General features: G+C 49.7%; 1 protein-coding gene across 1 annotated transcript; it reads right to left on the bottom strand.

The window, feature by feature from the left end:
* Positions 1–366: 366 nt before the first annotated feature.
* On the bottom strand, positions 367–1,479 carry LOC133271328 (G-protein coupled receptor 35-like). Its single transcript, XM_061457252.1, is given in 3 exon segments — positions 367–435; positions 437–1,077; positions 1,080–1,479. Coding segments are annotated over 3 exon segments (930 nt in total). The 5' UTR covers positions 1,300–1,479.
* Positions 1,480–26,039: the final 24,560 nt, after the last annotated feature.

Raw genomic sequence — 26,039 nt, forward strand, 5'->3', positions numbered from 1 at the left:
CCTTTGGAGAGGGTTGCCCCTTTTTAGCAGGTACACCTGCACCTACGATCATTGCAAGTACTGTAGAAGGTCCCATTTCCTCTGCCTCAGAACTTCAGCAGCGCTGGTGGCTCTTAACACCTACACTGCAACACCTTGTTTATGTCGTGACTTGATCTGGTGGCTGGGATGGCGGGCTAGATGAGCTTTGTAGGCTCTTTCCAACACAGACTATTCTCTGACTCTGTGGTCTCTCCAGAAAGAAAGAGCGACAGTTAGCCCAGTAGCACTGAAGATGTCTTATCCTGATGTTGCAGAGATGTTTTTTTTGCAGGGGTTGCTGTTTTTCATCCCTCTTGCCTCCCTCCTTCCACCCTGCACTTTCCTTTAGCAAGTGTGTGTCTGCAAGGGATGGATTTGATCTGTTTTTTTCACTGCTGGTTTTGGGCGGTAGAAGGGCTTCATGGAACTCCTTGGTCACAAAGTAGTAGCATACATTCTCCAGGCAGCAGTTAGATGTGGCAACACACCTTGTCACGGGGGAGATGTTCTTCATAACGTGGAACATGAAACAGGTAGCTCCAACGCTATCTGCTATGAACCTGGCAAGTAACCCAAAGAAGACTGGCAGAACACATACTAGAAATACAGTCAGGTTTGCATAAAGAATGTGAACAGCTTTCTGGATTGGTTTCTCCTCTGGTGAATTGGTGTTCAGGCATCTCTTAAGGCTCCTGATCGCTTCTGTGGAGCAAAAAGTCAAGGTTGCCAATGGAAGAATAAAGATGAAGAGCATGGAAAGCAGGCTCAGAGCAGCAGGCACGGTGGAATCCTTCTGGAAGCACAGGGTGGACTGGCTCTGCCGAATCTGTGCAGTGGCACCGATTATCCCAGAAACCCACAGAAGCCCACAGAGAAGGGCTGCCTTTGATGGAGACCCAAAGGCCCTGGCTTTCAAGGGGTGTTTTATGGCAATGTATCGGTCAGTGGAGATAAATGTAATTGCGTAGGTACTCACTAAGATGTTGATGAAATACGTTGTCTCTGTAAACTGGCAAAGTACATCCCGGGCTGACTTATTCCAGAGCAAATAAGCCCTGAAGGGAAGGTGCAGATGACAAAGCAGTCTGTAAAGACTAAGTTGATTACATACACCCTTGTTTCTGTCCACTTCTTTATCTTGCAGAAGAGCACCCAGAGGGCAAGGGCATTAAATTGAGTTCCAGAAGAGAAAATGACCTTATACAGAGCAAGTTCAAAGAGACAGAAGCGGTGATAAAGTTCTGGACTTGTGATACTGCAGTTGCTGGACACATTCATTGTCCTGTTGTGCAGAAATTGTGTGATGTTCTGAGACCTGAAATAGGAAAAGACATGGTAAGACTTTCCTCCTGCCTCTTGATAGATGCATATCCCATAGAAAATAAGGTATTTAAGTACCTATTTACTTTGCCCATCACAAATGTGCATTTGAGTCTACAAAGCTGGCCGCCTCAGTCAGCCTCTAACTGGGATGCATCCTTTGTCACGCTTTGTGTACATTTACTCAGTTTAGGAGTAAATATTTCCAAGTACGCTTCCAATAGGACATGGCAGACAGTCTGTATTAAATAGTGGCATCTTGAATGGAGGGGCGGAATAGCAGTGAGAAGAGCCCCTATAGACAGCGAGGGCATCCTGTGACGGTGGGATTCCTTAGGCCAGACTGTGCAAATGAGCTAAGGTTACCCTTAGCTTGGTTATGAGCTAGGCAGGGATTGCAGCAAACCTAAAGCCCAGCACAACCCATGAGCAAAAGCTCTTGTAGCAGATCTGCTGGCTTGGGAGACAGAGGAGCGGTGTGAAGGCCTGGAGGGGCATAGCAGATGTCACTTGGTGGACATGCTCGTGCTCTGGCTCTAACTGGGCAGGTTTCTGAGCCTTCGGGCTGCCTTGCAAACCTGGAGCTCCTGCTCAAAGCTGGAGAAGAGAGATCAATCTGAGTTCCTGCATCCCAAAGGCATGCTTGAAACTCTGAGTGAGTGAGGCATGTAGCCGTCCACTCCTTGTGAGGGCAATGAGGGGGTGCAAGGATTAACCTGTTTGTAAGCCTGTGCATTCCAGGAGAGAGTTCCATTCTGTGGATGTAAAGCAGACAGACACGCCTGAAAGAGGGAACACCAGTGCAAAACCAAGGAACTTGCCATTAAGGGCTGCATGAGATGGCTCCTGCTCAAGGCAAGCATTCTGCCACCCTGCCAAGTACGTCAGATGTAAGTAGTAGCTACTGAGTCTGTGTCACACTGGCTGCAGGATGTTCTGCAAGAAAACTGGTTATGGGAAGAGTGTGAGTTCATGGGCTGATGAAAATCAGCTTTTGTCAGAGCCTATCCTGTGCACAGTTGGTGTATGTGGCCTGCAGAAGGAGCAGTTCTCTGAACTGGTGATTCTGTATATACGTCACTGAATTTCTGCTTGCACCTAAATGCACTTTGGAAGGAATTTAACTTCTGAATTTGAATTATGGTTTTTTGCCATTCCTACAAGAGACTGAAATGGTGAAACCCTACAGCTTTCAGAGATTTAGGAAGGAACACCATGACCGAACAGGCTTGGTGAAGCAGTTATTTGCCTCTGCAAGCAACTCAGACCTCCTTGTGGTCAGTTGGTGAGAGCACTTGCTGCAAAATCAGATTTCAGTGACTGATAAACACACAAATAACTCAATTGCTGGGTGATATGTAAATGTCTTAGGCACTCACAGGCACTAACGTGGGTCGTGCACAGAGCTCTCTCCAGTTCTTGTGTGCTCAGCCCTGGGTTTCCCAACAGAGGCTTGCTGCTCGCTGCCTGCACCCTGGAAGGAAGCTGTTTGCTGTCACCTGAGGAAAACCTCTCTGCACTACAGTAAGTAGCAGTAGGGAAATAGCTTACATCAAAGGCTGAAGCTGCCGCATTGTTATGCTCATTAACTGCATCAGGCAGACATCTTTGCTGGCGTGGCTGATGCCCAGATTGCTTTCATCAGCTCTGGTCTGCAATGCCAGCAGCAGCCTCTGTGCTGGAGTACAAGGCAGGCAAACCGGGCTGGAGTGCTGTGCTGCATGAAAGGGCTGTGGCTGACACCACCCTTAGAGCTGGAGATGTGGCCCGAATGCAGTTCCCAGCATCGGGGCTCAGAAGTGCTCCAGGCAGATCAGAGACTGGTGGGAGGAAGGAGGAAATGAGCAGAGAGTTTTAAAGCAGGCCATGTAGCACAGATGGGGTATGGCTGAGCACAAAATATCTTTAAAGAGATGCAGTCTGACAAGCTGGCATATCCTGTGGCTGCTGGAAATGCTTTACAGTGGGGTAGATAAGGTGGCTGCAGCATCAGAGGAGCTAGGCAGCAGCGTGCAGCTGTGAGAAAAGGATGGAGATGGCTGTATAACAGCATCTTGCCGCTGCTGGAGGACCAGGAACAGTCTGGGCCTCAACGTATGAGGTCAGCAGTACTGTGGCGTGTGTCCTGCTTTCCCCCATCATAGACTGGGGAGAACTGGGCAGTAGCCATCCTCCTCCATGGAAGGCCAATTTTTTCCCATTTCTATCCCATTTTAAGTCTTTTTTGGCTATTTCTAAAATATTAATGGCCCTTTCTATTCTATTTTTGCCAAGTTCTTACCAGTTTTAAGCCTTTTTTGGCTATTTCTAATCCATTCTTGCCCATTTGTACCCCATTTTAAGCATTTTTTACTCTTTCTAAACAATTTATGACCATTTCTATCTTATTTTTGCCCATTTTTACAAGTTTTAAGCCATTTTTGGCTATTTCTGAACTATTTGTGGCCATTTCTAGCTTGTTTAAAGCTTTTCTTAGCTGTTTCTAAACTGGTTTGAGCTATTTCTAACCCTTTTTTGCCCAATTCTAACAGTTTTTAAGCCATTTTGTCTGACTCCGAACCACTTTTGTCCAGTTCTTACCAATTTCTTGCCATTTCTAACTCATCTTTGCCCTTTCCAATTCATTTTTGCCCTTTCCTACCTTGGTTTAACTCATTTTTGCCCATTGATAACGTATTTTCTGCTGTTGCTAACCCTTTGCAAGTCTTTTTTGGCTATTTCTAAACAATTTATGGCCGATTCTGTCTTATTTTTGCCCATTTCTTACCTGTTTTAAGCCTTTTTTGCCCTTTGGTAACCCATTTTAACTCCTGTGTGCCTCTTGCTAAAAAAATTTATGGCCGTTTCTAGCCTGTTTCATGTTTTTCTTAGCTGTTTCTAAATTGGTTTGGGCTATTTCTAACCCTTTTTTGCCCAGTTCTAATTATTTTTAAACCATTTTGGCCATTTCCAAACCCTTTTTGTCCAGTTCTTCCCAATTTCTTGCCATTTCTAACCCATTTTTGCCTTTTCCTGTCTTGGTTGCTGTTTTTCATCCCTCTTGCCTACCTCCTTCCACCCCGCTCTTTTCCTTTAGCAAGTTTGGGTCTGCAAGGGATGGATTTATCCACCCTCTGCTTTCACCAATTGGTCTGTAATTTGCCTGTAGTTATCCTCCCCATTTCTGCATTTTATAGAATCATGGAACGGTTCATGTTGGAAGGGACCTTAAAGCTCATCCACGTCCAACCCCTGCCACGGGCGGGCGGAGACAACATCACACTAGAGCAGCTTGCTCCAAGCCCCTGTGTCCCACCTGGCCTTGAACACTGCCAGGGATGGGGCAGCCACAGCCTCTCTGGGCACCCTGTGCCAGCGCCTCAGCATCCTCGCAGGGAAGAGCTTCCGACTGAGAGCTCGTCTCAGTCCCCCCTCTGTCAGGTTAAAGCCATTCCCCCTTGGCCTGTCCCTACAGGCCCTTGTCCAAAGAGCCCCTCTCCAGGTTTCTTGGAGCCCCTTTAGGCACTGGAGCTGCTCTAAGGTCTCCCCTTAAGGAGCCTTCTCTTCTCCAGGCTGAACAAGCCCACCTCTCTCTGCCTGCCTCCACATCCACATCCCTCTTGAGTTGGGACTCAAGATCTGGATGCAGGACTTTGTTTCCTCTTACGCTGGCATGCATGCGGAGTGACACTTGAACAGCTGGACAGATCTAGATCCTCCTGTAGAAATACCCGGGGCCAGTAAATCAGAGCAGAAGCACATCCTCTGCTTGATCAAGGAAGAGGTTGTTTTGTTCAACTTGTTTACGTGCTTAATTCAAGAAGTTTTTTCCCTTCCAGTCAATTACATTCGTGGGATCGAAAACGTTGTCACAGGAAATCTCAGCTTGATTTGCTTTCCTGGTTTGAGATCATTGCGTTGCTTTTTCCTAAACAGCAATTGCTTTGCTTGCAGGCTGTTTTGCAGCAGCTCTAGGGGGAATTCCCACTATTTTTCTAATCGTGCTGTTGGATGTTGTAACGATGCAGGTCCCCGGTTTCCTCTTGACATTTGGGTACTACCCGCAGAGTTTAAGGCTCTTGGTGTTGTCTTTGTTGAATTAGTACCCATGCAGTCTCTCCAACCCAATGGGAGTCCACCACAGAACTCACAGTGTGTTGTCCTTGTTTACGATGCCTTCTGTCTAGGCGACGTAGGCGACTTGACAAAGCTTTGCCGTCATCACCTGCACACACAGAGCTCCTGCCCTCGCTTGGCTGCCTAGAACTCCGTCTGTGCACAGCCTCTCTGGTGCCCGCTCCCCAGCATCAGTAAGTGTTTCTGTAAGGCTTTCTTTTCGGAGGTGTTATATTTATAGGAATGGTTTAGGTTCCCTAAGGTTCCTTCTTGGTCCGGTTTGCCATTTTTGTCATTGGGTTCTGAACGTTTCCTTTCCTGGAAGCAGAGTTTTGAGGTTGCTTTTTACCTCTTGTGTGCTGTGTTGGGTTGTCAGTTGAAATCTTCACTGCTGGGAGACCCAAAGCAGAGCAGTGAGGAGGAGGGGGAAGCAGGAGTCGTGTTTTAAATGTCAGTAGCTCGGTGAAGGGAGCAGCATGCCTGGTGGTTGTTGCCCATCACCTCCAGCTGGGGATCTCGTGAGCGGTTCCACCAACACAGCATTCCGGCCACGCTTTCCCTTCTGGCTTTTTTCAGTGCCCTTGTGAGAAGACATCCTCAGGCACTTTGCTGTTCAGAACGAAAAACTTACAGGTCCAAATAGGATCACATTGCACAGAGCCCCCCCCATCCCCTCCCTCCCTCTCCCTCCTCTCACCCCCCCACCCCCCCCGCCCCTCCCTCCCGCCCAAGAGAGAAGAGGGCCCTTCCCTAGAGCAGACCCGAGGGTGCTTTCTGCAGGAGCACGTCCCCAGCCCTGGATGCTGGAGAGCGGGCACCGGAGCGGCCGCGGGCAGACGGAGTTTTAGGCGGCCAAGCTGGGGCAGGAGCTCCGTGTGTGCAGGTGGTGCCTGCGGGGGAAACGCTGTTGGGTTTGCGCATTCAGGAAGAGGCTCTGCAGTATTGGGGCTGGGCTAAGTTGCAAAGGGAACTCTTATTGGCGGTTCTTCCAGGCTTGTTCGCTTTTCTCGCTTTGCGTTTGCTTTGTAGCAGTTTATAATCACATCCTGCTCTTGCGCTTTTTATTCTCTTTACGCATTTTTATTTATCTGCGATGATTCCGCAGAGGAGCAGGTGAGTAGAGGACTGAGGGGGTCCTCTGAAGAAAGGGGGTCACAGCTGGATTTGGGGCTGAATCCCTCACAAAGACCTTTCCATGACACGCCCGAAACTCGGTGCAGCGGGGAAGGGGGGAGTGGGGGGGCGGTGTGGCGCCGGCGCTCTCGCTGCTGCCATCCTGTGTCCAGAGCTGGGTACTGCAGCCCGGGCTCCGCGCATGAGCCGTGCTGCTCTCTTTGTCCCCGCAGCTGTCCCCGGAAGTGGCCGGTGTCACGTGGTGGCTGCTGGCTTCCGGTGAGCAATGGCCGGCGGGGCCGCGCGTTGGGGTGCTCGTGGCCGCAGCCCGGTGTTCGCGCGCCGGCTTCGGTCCCCCCGGCGCCGTGTCGGTGCCGCATGCGCAGCGCCCGGGAGCAGCATGGCGGCGGGCAGGGTCCGGGTCCCGGCAGCGGCGGCAGCGGGTGAGATCCGAGCCCACCGGGGGTCCGGGGCGAGCGGGGAGGCCTTGGGCGGGCGCAGAGGGACGTCTCCTGCCCGCTGGGAGCCCGGCGCGGGAAGCCTCACAGCGCCCGGTGCGGTCCGGTTGCGGTCTGCCGGGGACGAGCCGGCTCAGCCGCCCCCAGTGCGCTTCATTCTGCCTTCATCTCCCTTGGTGAATCTCAGGCGCCTCGGAGGCTCCTGGCCCGGCATCCTGCGCCTTGCCACTGCTTATTTGAGGGTGAACTGAAAATGTCTCGGGGCTTGTTTCTGGGGAAGTCTCCCGTTTCTCGACTGTCCTGGTGCTCTGTGGACAGGCTCCTGGCTGTGTGCTGTCTGTGCAGGTGTCCAGCAGGAGCCTTCCTCTTCTTTACTTACATCCTTTTAGGGTTCAATTTCAGAACTTTCTGGCAGGCACATGGTACCCCAACTTACTGTTTAACTATGGCGGCTTAGTTTTATAGGTTGTACAAAGGTAGCATTCTTTTTAACCACAGAGCGTGTCTGTCTGCCCTGGGTTCAGCAGTAGCAGTCATTTTTCTCCTTCTTGGTAGTGGTGCAGTGCTGACTTTCTGACTTTCAGCTTGGGAACAGCACTGATAACACCGATGTTTTTAGTTACTGCTCAAATGTTTGGTCTGACCAAGGACTTTGTGAGCCTCATGCTCTGCCAGGGAGGAGGGGAAGCCGGGAGGAAGCAGAGACAGGACACCTGACCCAAACTGACCAAAGAGGTATTCCATACCACAGCACGTCATGCCCAGCGTGCAGCTGAGAGTTACGTGGAAGGGCTAGTTCACTGCGGGGTTGGACTGGGTATTGGTTGGTGCTAGGGCGGGCAGGGTGGGGTGAGTCAGTGGGTGGTGAGGTGTTGTATTCTCTTCCTTATTTCCTTTATCATTGTTATAGGTGGTAGCAGCAGTGGTTTGTGTTATACCTTAGTTAATAAACTGTTGTTATCTCAACCCATGAGAGTTACATGCTTTCTATTCTTCTTCCCATCCCTCTGGGAGCAGGGGGAACAAAAGGGGGGCAGTGAGAGAGAGTCTGCATGGCTGATTTATGTCTGACTGGGTCTAAACCACAACACTGTCACCCAAAGATGACATTGTCTTTAAGCACAGAGTGTGCTTGTTGAAGTGAGGGTATTTCAAACCCTTCTTTTCTTGCAGCTTTCTGTCTCAAAAAGCCCGGGCAGATTTGTGACCTACACTGATGTTCAGGCTTCCTACAGATAGAGAGCAAATCAGTGGAATTACTTCAAACAGTTGTGCAAGCCTGGTGTTAACAGTCCTCGCAAGGTCTGTATGTATCAGGAGGTGATGGAATGCTTCCATGTGGTTGTGGTATTGTGGCAAGTATCCTTTAGGACTTAAGTACTCCACAGCAGTAGAGGGGAGTGTCTCAAACCAGTTCTTAAGGCTCCTGAGTTACGTGCTTAATGAGTTACGTGCTGAGTTAGGTACTGCTTAATTTGGGGCACGGAAAGTAAGTGATTACATGAGTTAGATGCTGTAGCTGGGAGAACTAGTGCCTGGGTTTAGACCCAGTTAAGGGAGAAGGACTTAAATGGCAGCGAAATTTAGTAAGAATCCAGCTGTGCTGAAACTTGGCACCACATGTAGCACCCTGAACTATCCAATCAGGGTGTGCTTAGTCCGCATGCACTTGTACCGATCTTGCTTTTCTATAGATGTGATGTTGTAGCTGCCTAGTCTGGCAGTAATGCGTGTTTGGGTTTCGCTTACCTGAGGTGCTGAGGGCAAAACGCTTCACTCGTCAAGGTTTCAAACAACCCCAGCATGGTCTTTGCACTCTTCAGAAGCACTCATTGGAGCTTGACTGTTTCTTAACAGGCGTGTGGCGTTGTTACGAGCATCTCGAAGGAATACCTTGGGTCTGACCTCACTGTTTCTGATGCTGGATTCCAGAGAGACTTCAGAGTGTACCTGCAGCCGAGGCAAACGTGGGTCGCAGTGAGTAAGTGCCCTTTCAACTTGGTATCTGTTAATAGATATTCAGGAGGTTCAGTCGCTGTCTTGCTCCAGTTTCTGCCTTGGTAAATCTCCTCCTCTGCATATGCTGCTCACAGAAGGAAGCACAATTCTCTTTATGCTTTTTCTGCAAGGCTACCAGTGTCTGTGTAAGGGGCCATAATGCGGTCGCAGTAGTGATGAGAGTGAAAAAGGCTGGTGTTACTAGCAATCTGCTTGCTCTGTAGCAATTTCTTGCTATTTCTAACCCATTTTTGCCTTTTCCTAACTTGGTTTAATCCGTTTTTGGCCATTTCTAACCCTTTTTTGCCAATTTCTAACCCATTTTAAGGGTTTTTTTTTGGCTATTTCTAAACAATTGATGGCCACTCCCCCCCCCCCCGCTTCTTACCCTTTTTAAGTCTTTTTTGGCTTTTCCTGAACATTTCCTTGCCATTTCTAGCCTGTTTTAAGATTTTCTTAGCTATTTCCAAACTGGCGTAGCCTGTTTCTAACCCTTTTTTGCCCAATTCTAAGTCTTTTTAAGCCCTTTTGGCCATTTTCAAACCGTTTTTTTTTTCCCTGTTCCTATCAATCTCTTGCCGTTTCTAACCTCTTTTTGGCCTTTCCCAATTTGTTTTAAACCATTTTTGGCCCTTTCTAATCTATTTGAAGTCTTTTGGCTATTTCTGAACAGTTGCTGGTCGTTCCTACCTTCTTTTTCCCCATTTCTTACCAGTTTTAAGACTCTTGGCTGTTTCTAACCCATTTTTCCCATTGATAACTCATTTTATATATTTTTGGCTATTTCTAAGCAATGGCCACTTCTGTCTTATTTTTGCCCACTTGTTACGCTTTTAAGTCTTTTTTGGCTATTTCTGAACAAGTGATGGCCATTTCTAGCCTGTTTTAAGCTTTTCTTAACTCTTTCTAAACTGGCTTGAGCTGTTTTTAACCCTTTTCTGCCCAATTCTAACTTTTTTTTAAGCCCTTTTGGCCGTTTCCAAACCATTTTTGTCCTGTTCTTACCAATCTCTTGCCATTTCTAACCCGTTTTTGCCCTTGCCTCTGTGGACAGCTATTTCTAAACTGGCTTGGCCTATTTCTAACCCTTTTTTAGCAAGTTTTAAGTCTTTTTAAGCCACTTTGGCCATTCCCAAACCGTTTCTCTGCTGTTCTTGCCACTTCTAACCCATTTTTGCCCTATCCTGACTACCTTTGAAACATTTTTATCCATTTCTAACCCCTTTTATCTCCTTTGTTCTATTTCTAAAAAAATTGCCTGTCATTCCTATCTTATTTTGGCCCGTTTCTAGCCTGTTTTAAGCTTTTCTTAGCTCTTTCTAAAGTGGCTTGGCCGACTTCTAAGCCTTTTTTACCAAGTTCTAAGTCTTTTTAAGCCCTTTTGGCCGTTTCCAAACTGGTTTTGTCCTGTTCTTACCAATTTTTTGCCATTTCTAACCCCTTTTTTTTCCCTTTCCCAACTTGGTTTAAACCATTTTGGGCCCTTTCTAACCCATTTCAAGTCTTTTTTGGCTATTTCTGAACAATTGCTGCTCATTCCTATCTTATTTTTTCTTACCAGTTTTAAGACTATTTGGCTGTTTTGAACCCATTTTTCCCATTGATAACCCATTTCAAGTCTTTTTTGGCTGCTTCTAAACAATTGATGGCCACTTCTATCTTATTTTTGCCCACTTCTTACCCTTTTTAGGTCTTTTTTGGCTATTTCTGAACAATTGATGGCCATTTCTAGCCTGTTTTAAGTTTTTCTTAGCTATTTCTAAACTGGCTTGAGCTATTTCTAACCCTTTTTAGGCGTGTTCTATTTCTTTTTAAGCCATTTTGGCCATTCCCAAACCATTTTGGCTAGTTCTTGCCCCTTCTAACCCAACCCATTTTTGCCCTATCTTGACTACCTTTGAAACATTGTTATTCATTTCTAACCCAGTTTAACTCCTTTGTGCTATTTCTATACAGTTTACAGTCATCTCTATCTTATTTTTGCCCATTTATTAGCTAATGGGCTACTTTTTTTTTTGCTACTTCTGAACAGTTTTTTGCTACTTCTGAACAGTTCCTTGCCATTTCTAGCCTGTTTTAAGCTTTTCTTAGCTCTTTCTAAACTGGCTTGGCCTATTTCTAACCCTTTTTTGCCAAGTTCTAAGTCTTTTTAAGCCCTTTTGGCCATTTTCAAACCCTTTTTGTCCTGTTCCTACCAACTTCTTGCCATTTCTAACCTGGTTTTGCCCTTTCCCATCTTCATTTAAACCATTTTTATCCCTTTCTAACCCATTTTAAGTCTTTTTTTTTTTTTTGCTATTTCTGAACAATTGCTGGTCAGTCCTATCTTATTTTCTCCCATTTTTTACCAGTTTTAAGACTGTTTTGGCTATTTCTAACCCATTTTTCCCATTGCTAACCCTTTTTAAGTCTTTTTTGGCTGCTTCTAAACAATTGATGATCCTTTCTATCTTCTTTTGCCTGTTTCTTATTAGTTTTAAGCCATTTTGCTGTATTTCTGCACAGTTCCTTGCCATTTCTAGCCCGTTTTAAGCTTTTCTTAGCTCTTTCTAAACTGGCTTGGCCTATTTCTAACACTTTTCTGCCCAGTTCTAACTCTTTTTAAGCCCTTTTGTCCGATTCCAAAGTGGTTTTGTCCTGTTCTGACCAATCGCTTGTTGTTTCTAACCCCTTTTTGCCCTTTCCCTACTTGGTTTAAACCATTTTTGGCCCTTTCTAACCCATTTCAAGTCTTTTTTGGCTATTTCTGAACAATTGCTGCTCATTCCCATCTTATTTTCTCCCATTTCTTACCAGTTTTAAGACTCTTTTGGCTGTTTTTAACCCATTTTTCCCATTGATAACCCATTTCAAGTCTTTTTTGGCTGCTTCTAAACAATTGATGGCCACTTCTGTCTTATTTTTGCCCGCTTGTTACGCTTTTTAAGTCTTTTTTGGCTATTTCTGAACAATTGATGGCCATTTCTATCCTGTTTTAAGCTTTAAGCTGTGTTCAGCCTTCACAGTGGGGAAGCAGAAGGCAATAACTAAGTCCTGATGAAGATAAGGAGGGGCATTTTTCTCTCTCAGTCTGTGTATGCCCCCTCCTTGAGGGCCCCAGAACTGAGATGAAAAACTCTGTGCATCTTTTGTAGACGTGTTTACATTCAGGTCACTGAATTTTCTTGGATGCTGACCTGAGGCTGTGGAACGAACCGTCACAAATGTCATCACTTGTGGTTTTCACAAGTGCTTCACTGCTTTCTCTTACAAGGGCAGCGTGTTTAAAACAATCCGACTGGCACAAGGCAGCGTAAGCGTCATCCCTGACGATCTGGGTCTGGATTCTGAGGCTGTGTCAGATCTGTGGGACCTGAAGCCAGTTCCCCTGTCCCTGTGCAAACCTCCCAACACCCCACGGCTGAGGGAAACCTCTGCCTCTGCTTCTGCCTCTGCACAGCTTCTTGGTTTCAGATGGAGGAGACAGGGCCTGCTGCGTGTAACCGTGCACCACTGTTGGGCTGGTTTAAATGTTGTCTAACCCTCTGAGGCACCCGCAACGAAGGGATGTGTCTCGGGGTCAGAGGAGGTGTGCTTCAGGCGTTTAAGAGTCTGTCTTCTGGAGGTGGAGTCCAGAGAATTCTTTTACTTCCATTGCAGCGGTAGGATTTGAAGTGACACCGATAGAAATCAGACAGAAGCCTGGGTTATGAATTAAACACTGCTCACAGCTAAGAGAGGAAATGTTCCGGGATACGGTGCTCTCATCTCTCTAACCTTGGAGCAAGTTTATGTGATTCCAGCAGCACAAGTGGAAGGTGAAAACGGATTGAGAAACTTCAGTCAGCTTCAGTTTAATCATCAGCTCATTTCTGAACTGTTTTACTTAATACTATAGCACATACAGTTACTAGGCTAGGATTTGTAGGTGGAAAAGTGCTCATTTTCTGCCTTTGAGCACTTGGTTTATTCATTTCTGTAGTTTCCCCTCATTTCCTTCTGCTGATTGTGTTGGTTTTTTGTACAAGAAAAATACTTTCAAATATACTGTGTTCATTTAATGGGGGCGGGGGTGGTGGCCGTGGCGGTGAAAAAGCAGATTACTCCCTGCCTAATTGAGCCCAGGTTTGTTCCCTGATCTCAGCAGTGGCTACAGCTGGTTGAAAGTCAGGAGTCCTCCCATAAATCATTGCTCTCTATAAAAAGAAACCCAGCAACAGAAAGTAGCAAGAACATGTGGCTGGGGAGAAAAATAGAGTAAAGTTTTTGAAAAATAATGTTATTTTCTTCAGATGTTTTTTTTTTCCTCTCTGTTTTCTGTAGGCAAGAGTAAGCTTCCCTGAAGCAGTCCCTTCTGGGTTATTGTCTGGAAGTTGAGGTAAGGGAGGTTGTATCTTATTTTATGTTACATATTTCAGGGCCTGGCTAAAGAGCGTTCTGAATTTCACTGCTAATTCTGATGTTACAAAATAGCCATTACCCTGGAGCTTTGTCTAGCACAAGAAGGTAGGTCATTGTATGTAATGTTGTATCATAGAATCATAGAGGAGCATTTGGCTAAACAATGTCTAAAATACATAATTCCGCCAAAATCAGGAGTGCTGCATAAAGAAAAGGGTAGAGATATGATCCAGCTGCAGTTGGCGTAGGTGACAGACCTGGAGCTTACTGCTCATTGTTGACTGTTCCAGTTGGTTATTTTATCTAGCATGGAAAATACTCAAGTAAACCTGTACAAGCAGGATACCTGCTTAACAGTAAAAGTAATGATGTATTTTTACTGCTAAAGAGAATCACTTATGACAAACACTCTGAGATTCTGCTCTGTCACACTGAAATTTAACGAGGAGAGCTTGCCGCGGTGTGCTCATTGGTGCATTCCAAGAAAGTTAACGGTGGTCAGAGCACTAGTTTTAAGTATTACTTAAAGAGCATTCCTTGTAAGTGTTGTCCCTTCATCTGGTGTTTCTAGCATTTGAGCAGCATCTTCAGTGCACCCTCGGACCTAGACAACGTGAGGGAGTGTTGAGAGGCACGAGAGCTCCTAGGCTGACGTGGGTGGGAGCCAGGTTTAGAGCTGGGGTGAGTGTTTGTGCAGAGAAAGGTGCAGCAGCAGAGGCTGCATTGGTGGTGGCAGCATGTGAATCCACGCATTAACCCAGCTTGCTGCAGTGGTTTTGGCTGAGGAGAGCAGCCAGGATAAAATACTACCTTCACAGTCTTTATCTGCAGTAACTGCAGTGTTCCGGGTATGTCAGCCTGTATAGCCCAAATGACTGACAGTAACAGCAAAGTGCAGTTTCTGCGAAGCTCTCACACCCCAAAGCTTTTCCAGCAGTCAAACACATCGGTTTCCCTCTCTTCCCCCAACAGAGGGGAAGTTTGTGGCCGGTTGCAGTGACAGCACATGGAGAGGTGTTGCCCTGAAACAGGATGAAACGGCTGCATCCTTCCAGGAGGCTGTCTCCGAAAGGAGAATTGCCCCCTGAGCTGGAGAGCTGCCCCTGCAGTGAGTGCCCACCCCCAGAGAGGGAGGGGGAGCTGGGGACTTAGCACCTTCCTGCCTATCACCGGGGATGGAAAAATGTCCTGATCTGAAATGGTTTGGGTTGGGAGGGGCCTTAAAGCTCATCCAGGTCCAACCCCCTGCCTCAGGCAGGGACACCTTTCAGTAGAGCAGCTTGCTCCAAGCCCCTGTGTCCAACCTGGCCTTGAGCACTGCCAGGGATGGGGCAGCCACAGCTTCTCTGGGCACCCTGTGCCAGCGCCTCAGCACCCTCACAGGGAAGAGCTTCTGCCTGAGAGCTCCTCTCAGTCTCCCCTCTGTCAGGTTAAAGCCATTCCCCTTGGCCTGTCCCTACAGGCCCTTGTCCAAAGCCCCTCTCCAGGTTTCCTGGAGCCCCTTTAGGCACTGGAGCTGCTCTAAGGTCTCCCCTTCAGGAGCCTTCTCTTCTCCAGGCTGACCCAGCCCATCTCTCTCTGCCTGGCTCCACAGCAGAGGTGCTCCAGCCCTCGCAGCATCTCCATGGTTTCCTCTGGCTCACTCGAGCAGCTCCACGTCCCTCTTGAGTTGGGGCTCAAGAGCTGTCAGCAAAGATGTCATATGTATGCTGCACAGGTATGAGACTAGACTTGGGCAGGGCAGCACTTCACAGGGGTGTTAATGCAACCGTGGGCACTGCTGGGCAGGCCCTGGGCAGCCAGCTGACCTGGGAGGGAAGCACAGCCAGAAAGAATGAGGGGACACACTCACTGCTTCTGGGGCAGAAGAGCTCTAGGTGAGGGCCACAGCGCTTAGGTGAGGGGCTTTTCCTCCCCGTTTCCAGACAGCATAAAGAAATCTGGAAACTGCCTGCTCTGACCTTGCTGCTGTTGCTCACAGCTCTCAAATACAATGCCCTAAGGCACGACGCTTTGTTCTTTTCTTGAAACTTGTGTTCTTTCAGGCTCATCTGTCCCTGCATCCCTTGAAAGCAGTCGTGTCATCAGCCTAAGCACGGAGCTGCTTCAAGAGACCCTGGGAGTGGATGCAAGGGTTCATTGGATCAAAAGGGAAGTTTTTTGAATCGCTTGTTTCCCGTGTTAGAATGGATTTAGCTTCCGATCCCCAGCTCCTGTTAGGAAATAATGTGCTGTGATCTTCCAGGTAAAGTGCCTAGGGAATACCCTGGAGTAAGAACAGAAACGGAAAGAGCTGACGACCTGCTGCGTGGAGGTCTGCATCGCAGGGGCTGCGCTGCCGCATAGAAACCAGGTACCTGATGCTCCTCTGCCTCCCTCCAGCCCCGGCAGGACCCTGAGCAGCAGCCCGCAGAGAGCAAGAGAGAATGAGCCCCAAGTGGGATTCCCTGTAGGTTTAGGGCCACAGAATCAGCAGCGGGTGTCAGCAGAGGCAGGACACGGGGGGGCTGTGCAGCCACGCATCCTGGCCAGGAGGAGCAGGGCCAGCCTGTGGGGCTGCAGGATGGGCACAGGCTACACGTACGGGGCTGGTGCCCAGCACCAACAGCTCGCTGTACTTAAGGGTTTCTCTGGCACCTCCTCCTCCTGCATAGGGGATGTTATCCCCGTTTGGCCTTCGGTGTCGATCTTCTGGCTAAATAAACGGTGGCAGAACTTTCCACCGAGGTCTAGCATCTCATCACTCAGCGCTTCCTCGGCCAGTGTGTTTGGTGGCTAGCAGCGGTGCTCAGCAGCTGTGCCGAAACCTAAGCTAAGCAAGGTGGCAGATGTGGTATCTGTGTTAGACACACCAGCGTATCAGCCTCATCAGTGCTGATGCTGCGGACTCGCATCAGTGGTTTCTTGAGCTGAAGAAAAACCCGGTTCTTGTTCTTAGGTAAATATAAGAACCCTTCTGTTTCAGAGCAGCGTGCGCTCGTGTGGACATGGTGTGTGCCAGAACAGACCCTTTCGAGAGATCCACAAGATTTTTTAACCTCTTTCTTTCAGCTGCAAGACCAAAAAGAAAAGAAAGGTTTCTGCTAATGGGAAGCAACAGAGGAGAGCAGAGGTATATCTGGGAATTGTAGCACATGCTGCTCTGACCTTGCCAGGAGAGGAAATGCATTTACCCTCTGCTTTCACCAGCTGGTCTGTAATTTGCCTGTAGTTATCCTCCCCATTTCTGCATTTTATAGAATCATGGAACGGTTCATGTTGGAAGGGACCTTAAAGCTCATCCACGTCCAACCCCTGCCACGGGCGGGCGGAGACAACATCACGCTAGAGCAGCTTGCTCCAAGCCCCTGTGTCCCACCTGGCCTTGAACACTGCCAGGGATGGGGCAGCCACAGCCTCTCTGGGCACCCTGTGCCAGCGCCTCAGCATCCTCGCAGGGAAGAGCTTCCGACTGAGAGCTCGTCTCAGTCCCCCCTCTGTCAGGTTAAAGCCATTCCCCTTTGGCCTATCCCTACAGGCCCTTGTCCAAAGAGCCCCTCTCCAGGTTTCTTGTAGCCCCTTTAGGCACTGGAGCTGCTCTAAAGTCTCCCCTTAAGGAGTCTTCTCTTCTCCAGGCTGAACAAGCCCATCTCTCTCTGCCTGGCTCCACATCCACATCCCTCTTGAGTTGGGACTCAAGATCTGGATGCAGGACTTTGTTTCCTCTTACGCTGGCATGCATGCGGAGTGACACTTTAACAGCTGGACAGATCTAGATCCTCCCGTAGAAATACCCGGGGCCAGTAAATCAGAGCAGAAGCACATCCTCTGCTTGATCAAGGAAGAGGTTGTTTTGTTCAACTTGTTTACGTGCTTAATTCAAGAAGTTTTTTCCCTTCCAGTCAATTACATTCGTGGGATCGAAAACGTTGTCACAGGAAATCTCAGCTTGATTTGCCTTCCTGGGTTGAGATCATTGCGTTGCTTTTTCCTAAACAGCAATTGCTTTGCTTGCAGGCTGTTTTGCAGCAGCTCTAGGGGGAATTCCCACTATTTTTCTAATCGTGCTGTTGGATGTAGTAACGATGCAGGTCCCCGGTTTCCTCTTGACATTTGGGTACTACCAGCAGAGTTTAAGGCTCTTGGTGTTGTCTTTGTTGAATTAGTACCCATGCAGTCTCTCCAACCCAATGGGGGTCCACCACAGAACTCACAGTGTGTTGTCCTTGTTTACGATGCCTTCTGTCTAGGCGACGTAGGCGACTTGACAAAGCTTTGCCGTCCTGATCTGCTGGTGTGGGCAGAGACTCGTGGGGCAGTTTCAGGGCTAAGAGCTGATTTTCCTGAGAGGGATCCCAGCTCTGCAGCAGAGGAGCTGCACTGCTGAGGAGAAGGCGAGGGCTGGAGGGAGGACCAGGAACTGCAGGTCAGCCCCGTTATTTTTCTGTAATGAGGGGGGTAAAGGACTGGCACAGGTTGCCCGGAGAGGTGGTGGGTGCACCATCCCTGGAGACACTCAAGGCCAGGCTGGATGTGGTTCTGAGCACCCTGATCTAGTTGAAGATGTCCCTGCTCATTGCAGGGGAGGCTGGACTGGAAGACCTTTAAAGGTTCCTTCCAACCAAAACCGTTCTGTGATCCTATGGTTAGAACCCCAGGGAATGCAGGCCTTTCCCTACAGCTGCTGGGGGTCTCTTCAAAACCCCAAAGCCACAGTTATCCTTCTTTCTTACGGAAGGGCTGCTCGTCCTCGCACTCTTTGGTGTGTCCGGTGGGACTGTGCCCTTGCTGAAGCTCCTCTTTGGTACCTTGAGCTAAAGTGCTTTGCTGCCACGAGGTTAAATTCATCTGGGGGAACATATTTTAATGCAGCCAGGGAGGGGGAAACTGGCTTATTTGAAATGCTGAGCATGTCTGTTCAGCATGTGGTTCACAGTAAACGTTTGCTACCGCCAGTACCAGTACCAACGCGAGTAACACCAAGCTCTGGGCATATTCACTGTTATTTCAGCCTGTTTGACCTGGTCACTTACCAGCGTAGCAAGTATCGCATCTTGAAAGCAAAGCTCCTCTGGTGCAGCTGATGGACCCCTGAGCCCAGCAGGAGGCCTGAGGCTGCTTTTCCCTTTACCGACAAGAACAGTGGCACTTGAACCACAGCAGGATGTAGAGCTTTCGTGTGCATAACCCCAAATGTATCTACCTTTCCTAGCCTGCCAGGCATGCGGCGTTAGTGCAAGTTTCTAGTTCACTAAGGGGTATTACCTGGTAAACGTTTGACAGTGACAAGACATCAGCTGTACCATAGCGATGGGGGGGCTTACAGACGAGAACGCACACAGCCTGTTCCACGGATGGGCTTTCCCGGCAGCCCCGGGCCCCACTCTCAGGGACAGAGATGTGTATTTAGCCCCTGATCTCAAGAGGATGCCATGACGGGGCGGTGCCTGCAGGCAGACAGCACATTTCCGAGGGACCCCTCTCTACCGCTGCCTTTGCGGCAGCCTGGTGATCACAGAGCCGTGCAGGTGATGCATGCTGCCCAGCACGCAGAGTGCTGCTGAGCCCAGCCGTGCAGCGGCAAGGTCCTTGGATGCTGCAGTGAAGCACGGCAAAGTGGCACGGGAGGAAGAGGTAAGGCCACCGGGGACGTGAATGGAAAACTCTGTAATCGCTACTTGGCGCGCACCCAGCAAGCGCGTCGGGAACGTGCCTCTGCCTTCCGTGCACAGGGCAGCGTCCCCTCCTGTTCGGTGCCTGCTGCCAGAGCTTATCTGCTCTGTTGGTGGCATTCGTGTGGCTGCACAGGTGACACCGATGGGTGGCTGTAACGGATCTCTGCTCGGCTGCTTGCGCTGGAGAAAGGATTCCCTCTGTGCAGCTGCCTCTCACAGCTTGATGACTGCTGCAGGGGCTCAGAACTCCGTGATAGACAAGACTCTGTATATTTAAAGATTCCTGCTTTTAATGAAACTAAATAGTTGTCCTGAAAAAATAAAGATGTTACCAGGCCAGGAGCACGTTTCTTCTGTCTTGTCTTCCCTAATACTCTCTTACAGTCTCTTCCCTTCCTGTCTCTTGTACTCTTTTCTCCTATATTCCCTTAGTCTCTTCCATTTTCTTCCAGTCTCTTCCCTTCCCTTCTCGTTCTGTTTTCTTAGATTCCTTTATATTCTCTTTCCATATATTCTCTTAGTCTTTTCTAATCTCTGTTCTCTTCTACTCCCTTCTCTTCTGTCCCTTTGCATGTTCTTATATTCCCTTCTCTTTACTCTCTTCTATTGTCCTATATTCTCTTAGTCTCTTCTAGTCCCTTCCCTTATGTTCTCTAATATTCTCTTCTGTTCCCTTCTCTTTTCTCTTCCCTTACGCTCTCTTCCCTTATCTTAGACTCTCTTGCAGTCTCTCATCATACGTTCCTTTCTCTTATATTCCCTTCCCTTCTGCTCTCTGAGAGTCTCTTCCCTCTTTTATATTCTCTTCCCTTTTTCTTATAGTCCTACATTTTCTTATTTTCTCTTCTATTGTCTTACCCTGTATAGTGTTTTCGCTTACTCCCGTCTCTCTTCTATATTTGCTTACATATTCTTCGCTTAGATTCCCTTCTACTTTATTTGCTTGTATACTCTTACAGTCTCTTCCGTTTCTTAGATTCTCTAAATTTCTCTTCCCTTTTCCTGTATGCTCTTCAGTTTTTCTCTCTTGGCTTCTCTTAGGTTCTCTTCTCTACTCTTCTAGTCTTAGATTCTCTTCTATTCCGTGATATTCTCTCCCCTGTATTGTCTTCTTAGATGCTCTTCAATTCTCTAATCTTACGATGTTAGATTCTGTTAGATCTCTTATGTTCCCTGTTATTCTTTTCCCCTAGATGCTCTTCTCTAGTAATCTCTTAGATTCTCTTCCCTTCTGTTCTCTTCCCCGCATTCAATTGTCCCCTTACCTTCTCTTGCATTAGATCGCCTCAGAACCTCTGCTCTTGTGTTCGCTCTCCTGGAGGAAGGGAGGGAAAGAAAGGAGGAAGGGAAGGAAAAAGGAAGGAGGGAAAGAAGGAGCCATTTATGGCCATTTCTGTCCCATTTTTGCCCATTTCTTACCAGTTTGAGCTATTTTTTGGCTATTTCTAACCCATTTAAAAGCTTTTTTTCCCATTTCTAATTTGGCCCATTTGGCCAATTTCTAACCCAATTTTGGCCATTTCTAACCATTTTTTGACCATTTCTAACCTAGTTTAAGCCATTTTTGGTAATTTCTAACCCATTTTAAGCCATTTTGGCTTTTTGGTTTTTTTTTTTTTTTTTACACATTTTTCCCTTTTTTAGCCTATTTTAATGTGTTTTTGGGTTTTGTTTTTTTTTTTTTTTTTTTATTTCTAAACTGCTTTTGGCCATTTCCAACCCATTTTTTGCCAAATTGTAAGCCATTTTTTACCCGTCTTTGGCTATTTCTAGCGCATTTATGCCCACTTCTAAACCGTTGTAAGCTTTTATTTGCTATTTCTAAACTCTTTTTGCCGCTTCTGACCTGATTTTGTCCACTTCTATCCCATTTAAAGCCTTTTTTTCTAATTTCCACCTCTTTTTGGCCCATTTCTAACTCAGTTTAACCCACTTTTTTCTTTTTCTAACCCATTTTTGCCCATTTGTTCCCAGTTTTAAGCCATTTTTGACCATTTCTAACCCATTTTTGGCCACTTGCAACCCGATTCATGCTAATTTTAGCCGTTTGTAACCCCTTTATGTCCAGTTCTAATCTGTTTTAAGCCATTTTGGCCATTTCTAAACTTTTTTTTCTTCATTTCTAACCCAATTTTTGGCACTTGAAGCACATTTTTGCCCATTTCTTATCCGTTTGAAGCCATTTTTTTTTTCTGTTTCTAAGCCATTTCCCCCATTTCTAACCTATTTTAAGCCATTTTCGTCTATTTCTGAACAATTTATGGCCAATTCTATCCCATTTTTGGCCCATTTATTACCAGTTTTAAGCCATTTTTGGATATTTCTAACCCATCTTTCCCATTTGTAACCCGTTTGAAGCTTTTTTTTTTTTGGCTGTTTCTGAACAATTTATGGCCATTTCTGTCCCTTATTTGCCCACTTCTAACCCGTTTTAAGCCATTTTTTCCCATTTCTAAACGGTTTTTACCCACTTCTTAATTGTTTTAATCCATTTTGGGCCATTTCCATACCTTCTTTGGACATTTGTAACGTGTTTTAAACCGTTTTGTTTTCCTTTTCTAACCCATTTTTGCCCGTTTAGGTACGGGACGCCTAGAAGAAAGAAAGTGACTTTGGTACCGAAAAGTCCGCGTGTGCTGCCACCACGTGTCCAAACCTCGGTCGGCTCGCTGCTGCCATCACGTGCCCAAGAGGAGGTACTGCAGTTAATGGACCTTGGGGGGGGCGCAAAGAGGTGGCTCAGTGCAACGCTAGCTGCTGCCATCCTGTGGTCGAAACTCGGTACTGCAGGGGAGGAGCCGCAGAGCGGCAAGGAGAACCGATTTCAGGCAACCCGCGGGCGCCATTGGCCAAGGAACCAATCACAGTGAGCGCTGTGGGGGGGCGGTGGGCGATGGGCGGATAGGCGGGACTAAGAGTGACTGACGGGCGCTCTAGCCAATGAGCGCTGTGGGGGGGCGGCGTGAAAAATACCCGGATGAAGGCGGGACTAAGCGTGACTGACGGGCGCTCTAGCCAATGAGCGCTGTGGGGGGGCGGCGGGAAAAATACCCGGATGAAGGCGGGACTAAGCGTGACTGACGGGCGCTCTAGCCAATGAGCGCTGTGGGGGGGCGGTGGGAAAATAAAGCGGAAGCTAGGCGGGTCTAAGAGTGACTGACGGGCGCTCTAGCCAATCAGCGCAGTGGGGGGGCGGCTTGAAAAATACCCGGATAAAGGCGGGACTAAGAGTGACTGACGGGCGCTCTAGCCAATGAGCGCTGTGGGGGGGGCGGTGGGAAAATAAAGCGGAAGCTAGGCGGGTCTAAGAGTGACTGACGGGCGCTCTAGCCAATCAGCGCTGTGGGGGGGCGGCGGGAAAAATACCCGGATGAAGGCGGGACTAAGAGTGACTGATGGGCGCTTTAGCCAATCAGCGCAGTGGGGGGGGGGGGGGGGGCTTGAAAAATACCCGGATGAAGGCGGGACTAAGAGTGACTGACGGGCGCTTTAGCCAATCAGCGCAGTGGGGGGGGCGGCTTGAAAAATACCCGGATGAAGGCGGGACTAAGAGTGACTGACGGGCGCTCTAGCCAATGAGCGCTGTGGGGGGGCGGCGGGAAAAATACCCGGATGAAGGCGGGACTAAGCGTGACTGACGGGCGCTCTAGCCAATGAGCGCTGTGGGGGGGCGGTGGGAAAATAAAGCGGAAGCTAGGCGGGTCTAAGAGTGACTGACGGGCGCTCTAGCCAATGAGCGCTGTGGGGGGGCGGTGGGAAAATAAAGCGGAAGCTAGGCGGGTCTAAGAGTGACTGACGGGCGCTCTAGCCAATCAGGGCAGTGGGGGGGCGGCTTGAAAAATACCCGGATGAAGGCGGGACTAAGAGTGACTGACGGGCGCTCTACCCAATGAGCGCTGTGGGGGGGCGGCGGGAAAAATACCCGGATGAAGGCGGGACTAAGAGTGACTGACGGGCGCTCTAGCCAATCAGCGCAGTGGGGGGGGCGGCTTGAAAAATACCCGGATGAAGGCGGGACTAAGCGTGACTGACGGGCGCTCTAGCCAATGAGCGCTGTGGGGGGGCGGCGGGAAAAATACCCGGATGAAGGCGGGACTAAGCGTGACTGACGGGCGCTCTAGCCAATGAGCGCTGTGGGGGGGCGGTGGGAAAATAAAGCGGAAGCTAGGCGGGTCTAAGAGTGACTGACGGGCGCTCTAGCCAATCAGCGCAGTGGGGGGGGCGGCTTGAAAAATACCCGGATAAAGGCGGGACTAAGAGTGACTGACGGGCGCTCTAGCCAATGAGCGCTGTGGGGGGGGCGGTGGGAAAATAAAGCGGAAGCTAGGCGGGTCTAAGAGTGACTGACGGGCGCTCTAGCCAATCAGCGCTGTGGGGGGGCGGCGGGAAAAATACCCGGAAGCTAGGCGGGTCTAAGAGTGACTGACGGGGGCTCTAGCCAATGAGCGCTGTGGGGGGGGCGGTGGGAAAATAAAGCTAAAGCTAGGCGGGTCTAAGAGTGACTGACGGGCGCTTTAGCCAATCAGCGCAGTGGGGGGGGCGGCTTGAAAAATACCCGGATGAAGGCGGGACTAAGAGTGACTGACGGGCGCTCTAGCCAATGAGCGCTGTGGGGGGGCGGCGGGAAAAATACCCGGATGAAGGCGGGACTAAGCGTGACTGACGGGCGCTCTAGCCAATGAGCGCTGTGGGGGGGCGGTGGGAAAATAAAGCGGAAGCTAGGCGGGTCTAAGAGTGACTGACGGGCGCTCTAGCCAATGAGCGCTGTGGGGGGGCGGTGGGAAAATAAAGCGGAAGCTAGGCGGGTCTAAGAGTGACTGACGGGCGCTCTAGCCAATCAGCGCAGTGGGGGGGCGGCTTGAAAAATACCCGGATAAAGGCGGGACTAAGAGTGACTGACGGGCGCTCTAGCCAATCAGCGCTGTGGGGGGGGCGGTGGGAAAATAAAGCGGAAGCTAGGCGGGTCTAAGAGTGACTGACGGGCGCTCTAGCCAATCAGCGCTGTGGGGGGGCGGCGGGAAAAATACCCGGAAGCTAGGCGGGTCTAAGAGTGACTGACGGGGGCTCTAGCCAATGAGCGCTGTGGGGGGGGCGGTGGGAAAATAAAGCTAAAGCTAGGCGGGTCTAAGAGTGACTGACGGGCGCTTTAGCCAATCAGCGCAGTGGGGGGGGCGGCTTGAAAAATACCCGGATGAAGGCGGGACTAAGAGTGACTGACGGGCGCTCTAGCCAATGAGCGCTGTGGGGGGGCGGCGGGAAAAATACCCGGATGAAGGCGGGACTAAGCGTGACTGACGGGCGCTCTAGCCAATGAGCGCTGTGGGGGGGCGGTGGGAGAAATAAAGCGGAAGCTAGGCGGGTCTAAGAGTGACTGACGGGCGCTCTAGCCAATGAGCGCTGTGGGGGGGCGGTGGGAAAATAAAGCGGAAGCTAGGCGGGTCTAAGAGTGACTGACGGGCGCTCTAGCCAATCAGCGCTGTGGGGGGGCGGCGGGAAAAATACCCGGATGAAGGCGGGACTAAGCGTGACTGACGGGCGCTTTAGCCAATCAGCGCAGTGGGGGGGCGGCTTGAAAAATACCCGGATAAAGGCGGGACTAAGAGTGACTGACGGGCGCTTTAGCCAATCAGCGCAGTGGGGGGGCGGCTTGAAAAATACCCGGATGAAGGCGGGACTAAGAGTGACTGACGGGCGCTCTAGCCAATGAGTGCTGTGGGGGGGCGGCGGCAAAAATACCCGGATAAAGGCGGGACTAAGCGTGACTGACGGGCGCTCTAGCCAATGAGCGCTGTGGGGGGGCGGTGGGAAAATAAAGCGGAAGCTAGGCGGGTCTAAGAGTGACTGACGGGCGCTCTAGCCAATGAGCGAAGTGGGGGGGCGGCGGGAAAAATACCCGGATGAAGGCGGGACTAAGAGTGACTGACGGGCGCTTTAGCCAATCAGCGCTGTGGGGGGGGCGGCATGAAAAATACCCGGATGAAGGCGGGACTAAGAGTGACTGACGGGCGCTTTAGCCAATCAGCGCAGTGGGGGGGCGGCTTGAAAAATACCCGGATGAAGGCGGGACTAAGAGTGACTGACGGGCGCTCTAGCCAATCAGCGCTGTGGGGGGGCGGTGGGAAAATAAAGCGGAAGCTAGGCGGGTCTAAGAGTGACTGACGGGCGCTCTAGCCAATCAGCGCTGTGGGGGGGCGGCGGGAAAAATACCCGGATAAAGGCGGGACTAAGAGTGACTGACGGGCGCTTTAGCCAATCAGCGCAGTGGGGGGGCGGCTTGAAAAATACCCGGATGAAGGCGGGACTAAGAGTGACTGACGGGCGCTTTAGCCAATCAGGGCAGTGGGGGGGCGGCTTGAAAAATACCCGGATGAAGGCGGGACTAAGAGTGACTGACGGGCGCTCTACCCAATGAGCGCTGTGGGGGGGCGGCGGGAAAAATACCCGGATGAAGGCGGGACTAAGCGTGACTGACGGGCGCTCTAGCCAATGAGCGCTGTGGGGGGGCGGTGGGAAAATAAAGCGGAAGCTAGGCGGGTCTAAGAGTGACTGACGGGCGCTCTAGCCAATGAGCGCTGTGGGGGGGCGGTGGGAAAATAAAGCGGAAGCTAGGCGGGTCTAAGAGTGACTGACGGGCGCTCTAGCCAATCAGCGCTGTGGGGGGGCGGCGGGAAAAATACCCGGATGAAGGCGGGACTAAGAGTGACTGACGGGCGCTTTAGCCAATCAGCGCAGTGGGGGGGCGGCTTGAAAAATACCCGGATGAAGGCGGGACTAAGAGTGACTGACGGGCGCTTTAGCCAATCAGCGCAGCGGGGGGGGGCGGCTTGAAAAATACCCGGATGAAGGCGGGACTAAGAGTGACTGACGGGCGCTCTAGCCAATGAGCGCTGTGGGGGGGGCGGTGGGAAAATAAAGCGGAAGCTAGGCGGGTCTAAGAGTGACTGACGGGCGCTCTAGCCAATCAGCGCTGTGGGGGGGCGGCGGGAAAAATACCCGGATG

This window comes from Pezoporus flaviventris, unplaced genomic scaffold, assembly GCF_033815535.1.
Source record: "Pezoporus flaviventris isolate CSIRO_AGI_PZ_B2104156 unplaced genomic scaffold, CSIRO_AGI_Pfla_v1 ptg000023l, whole genome shotgun sequence".
In the NCBI taxonomy this organism is placed as follows: domain Eukaryota; kingdom Metazoa; phylum Chordata; class Aves; order Psittaciformes; family Psittacidae; genus Pezoporus; species Pezoporus flaviventris.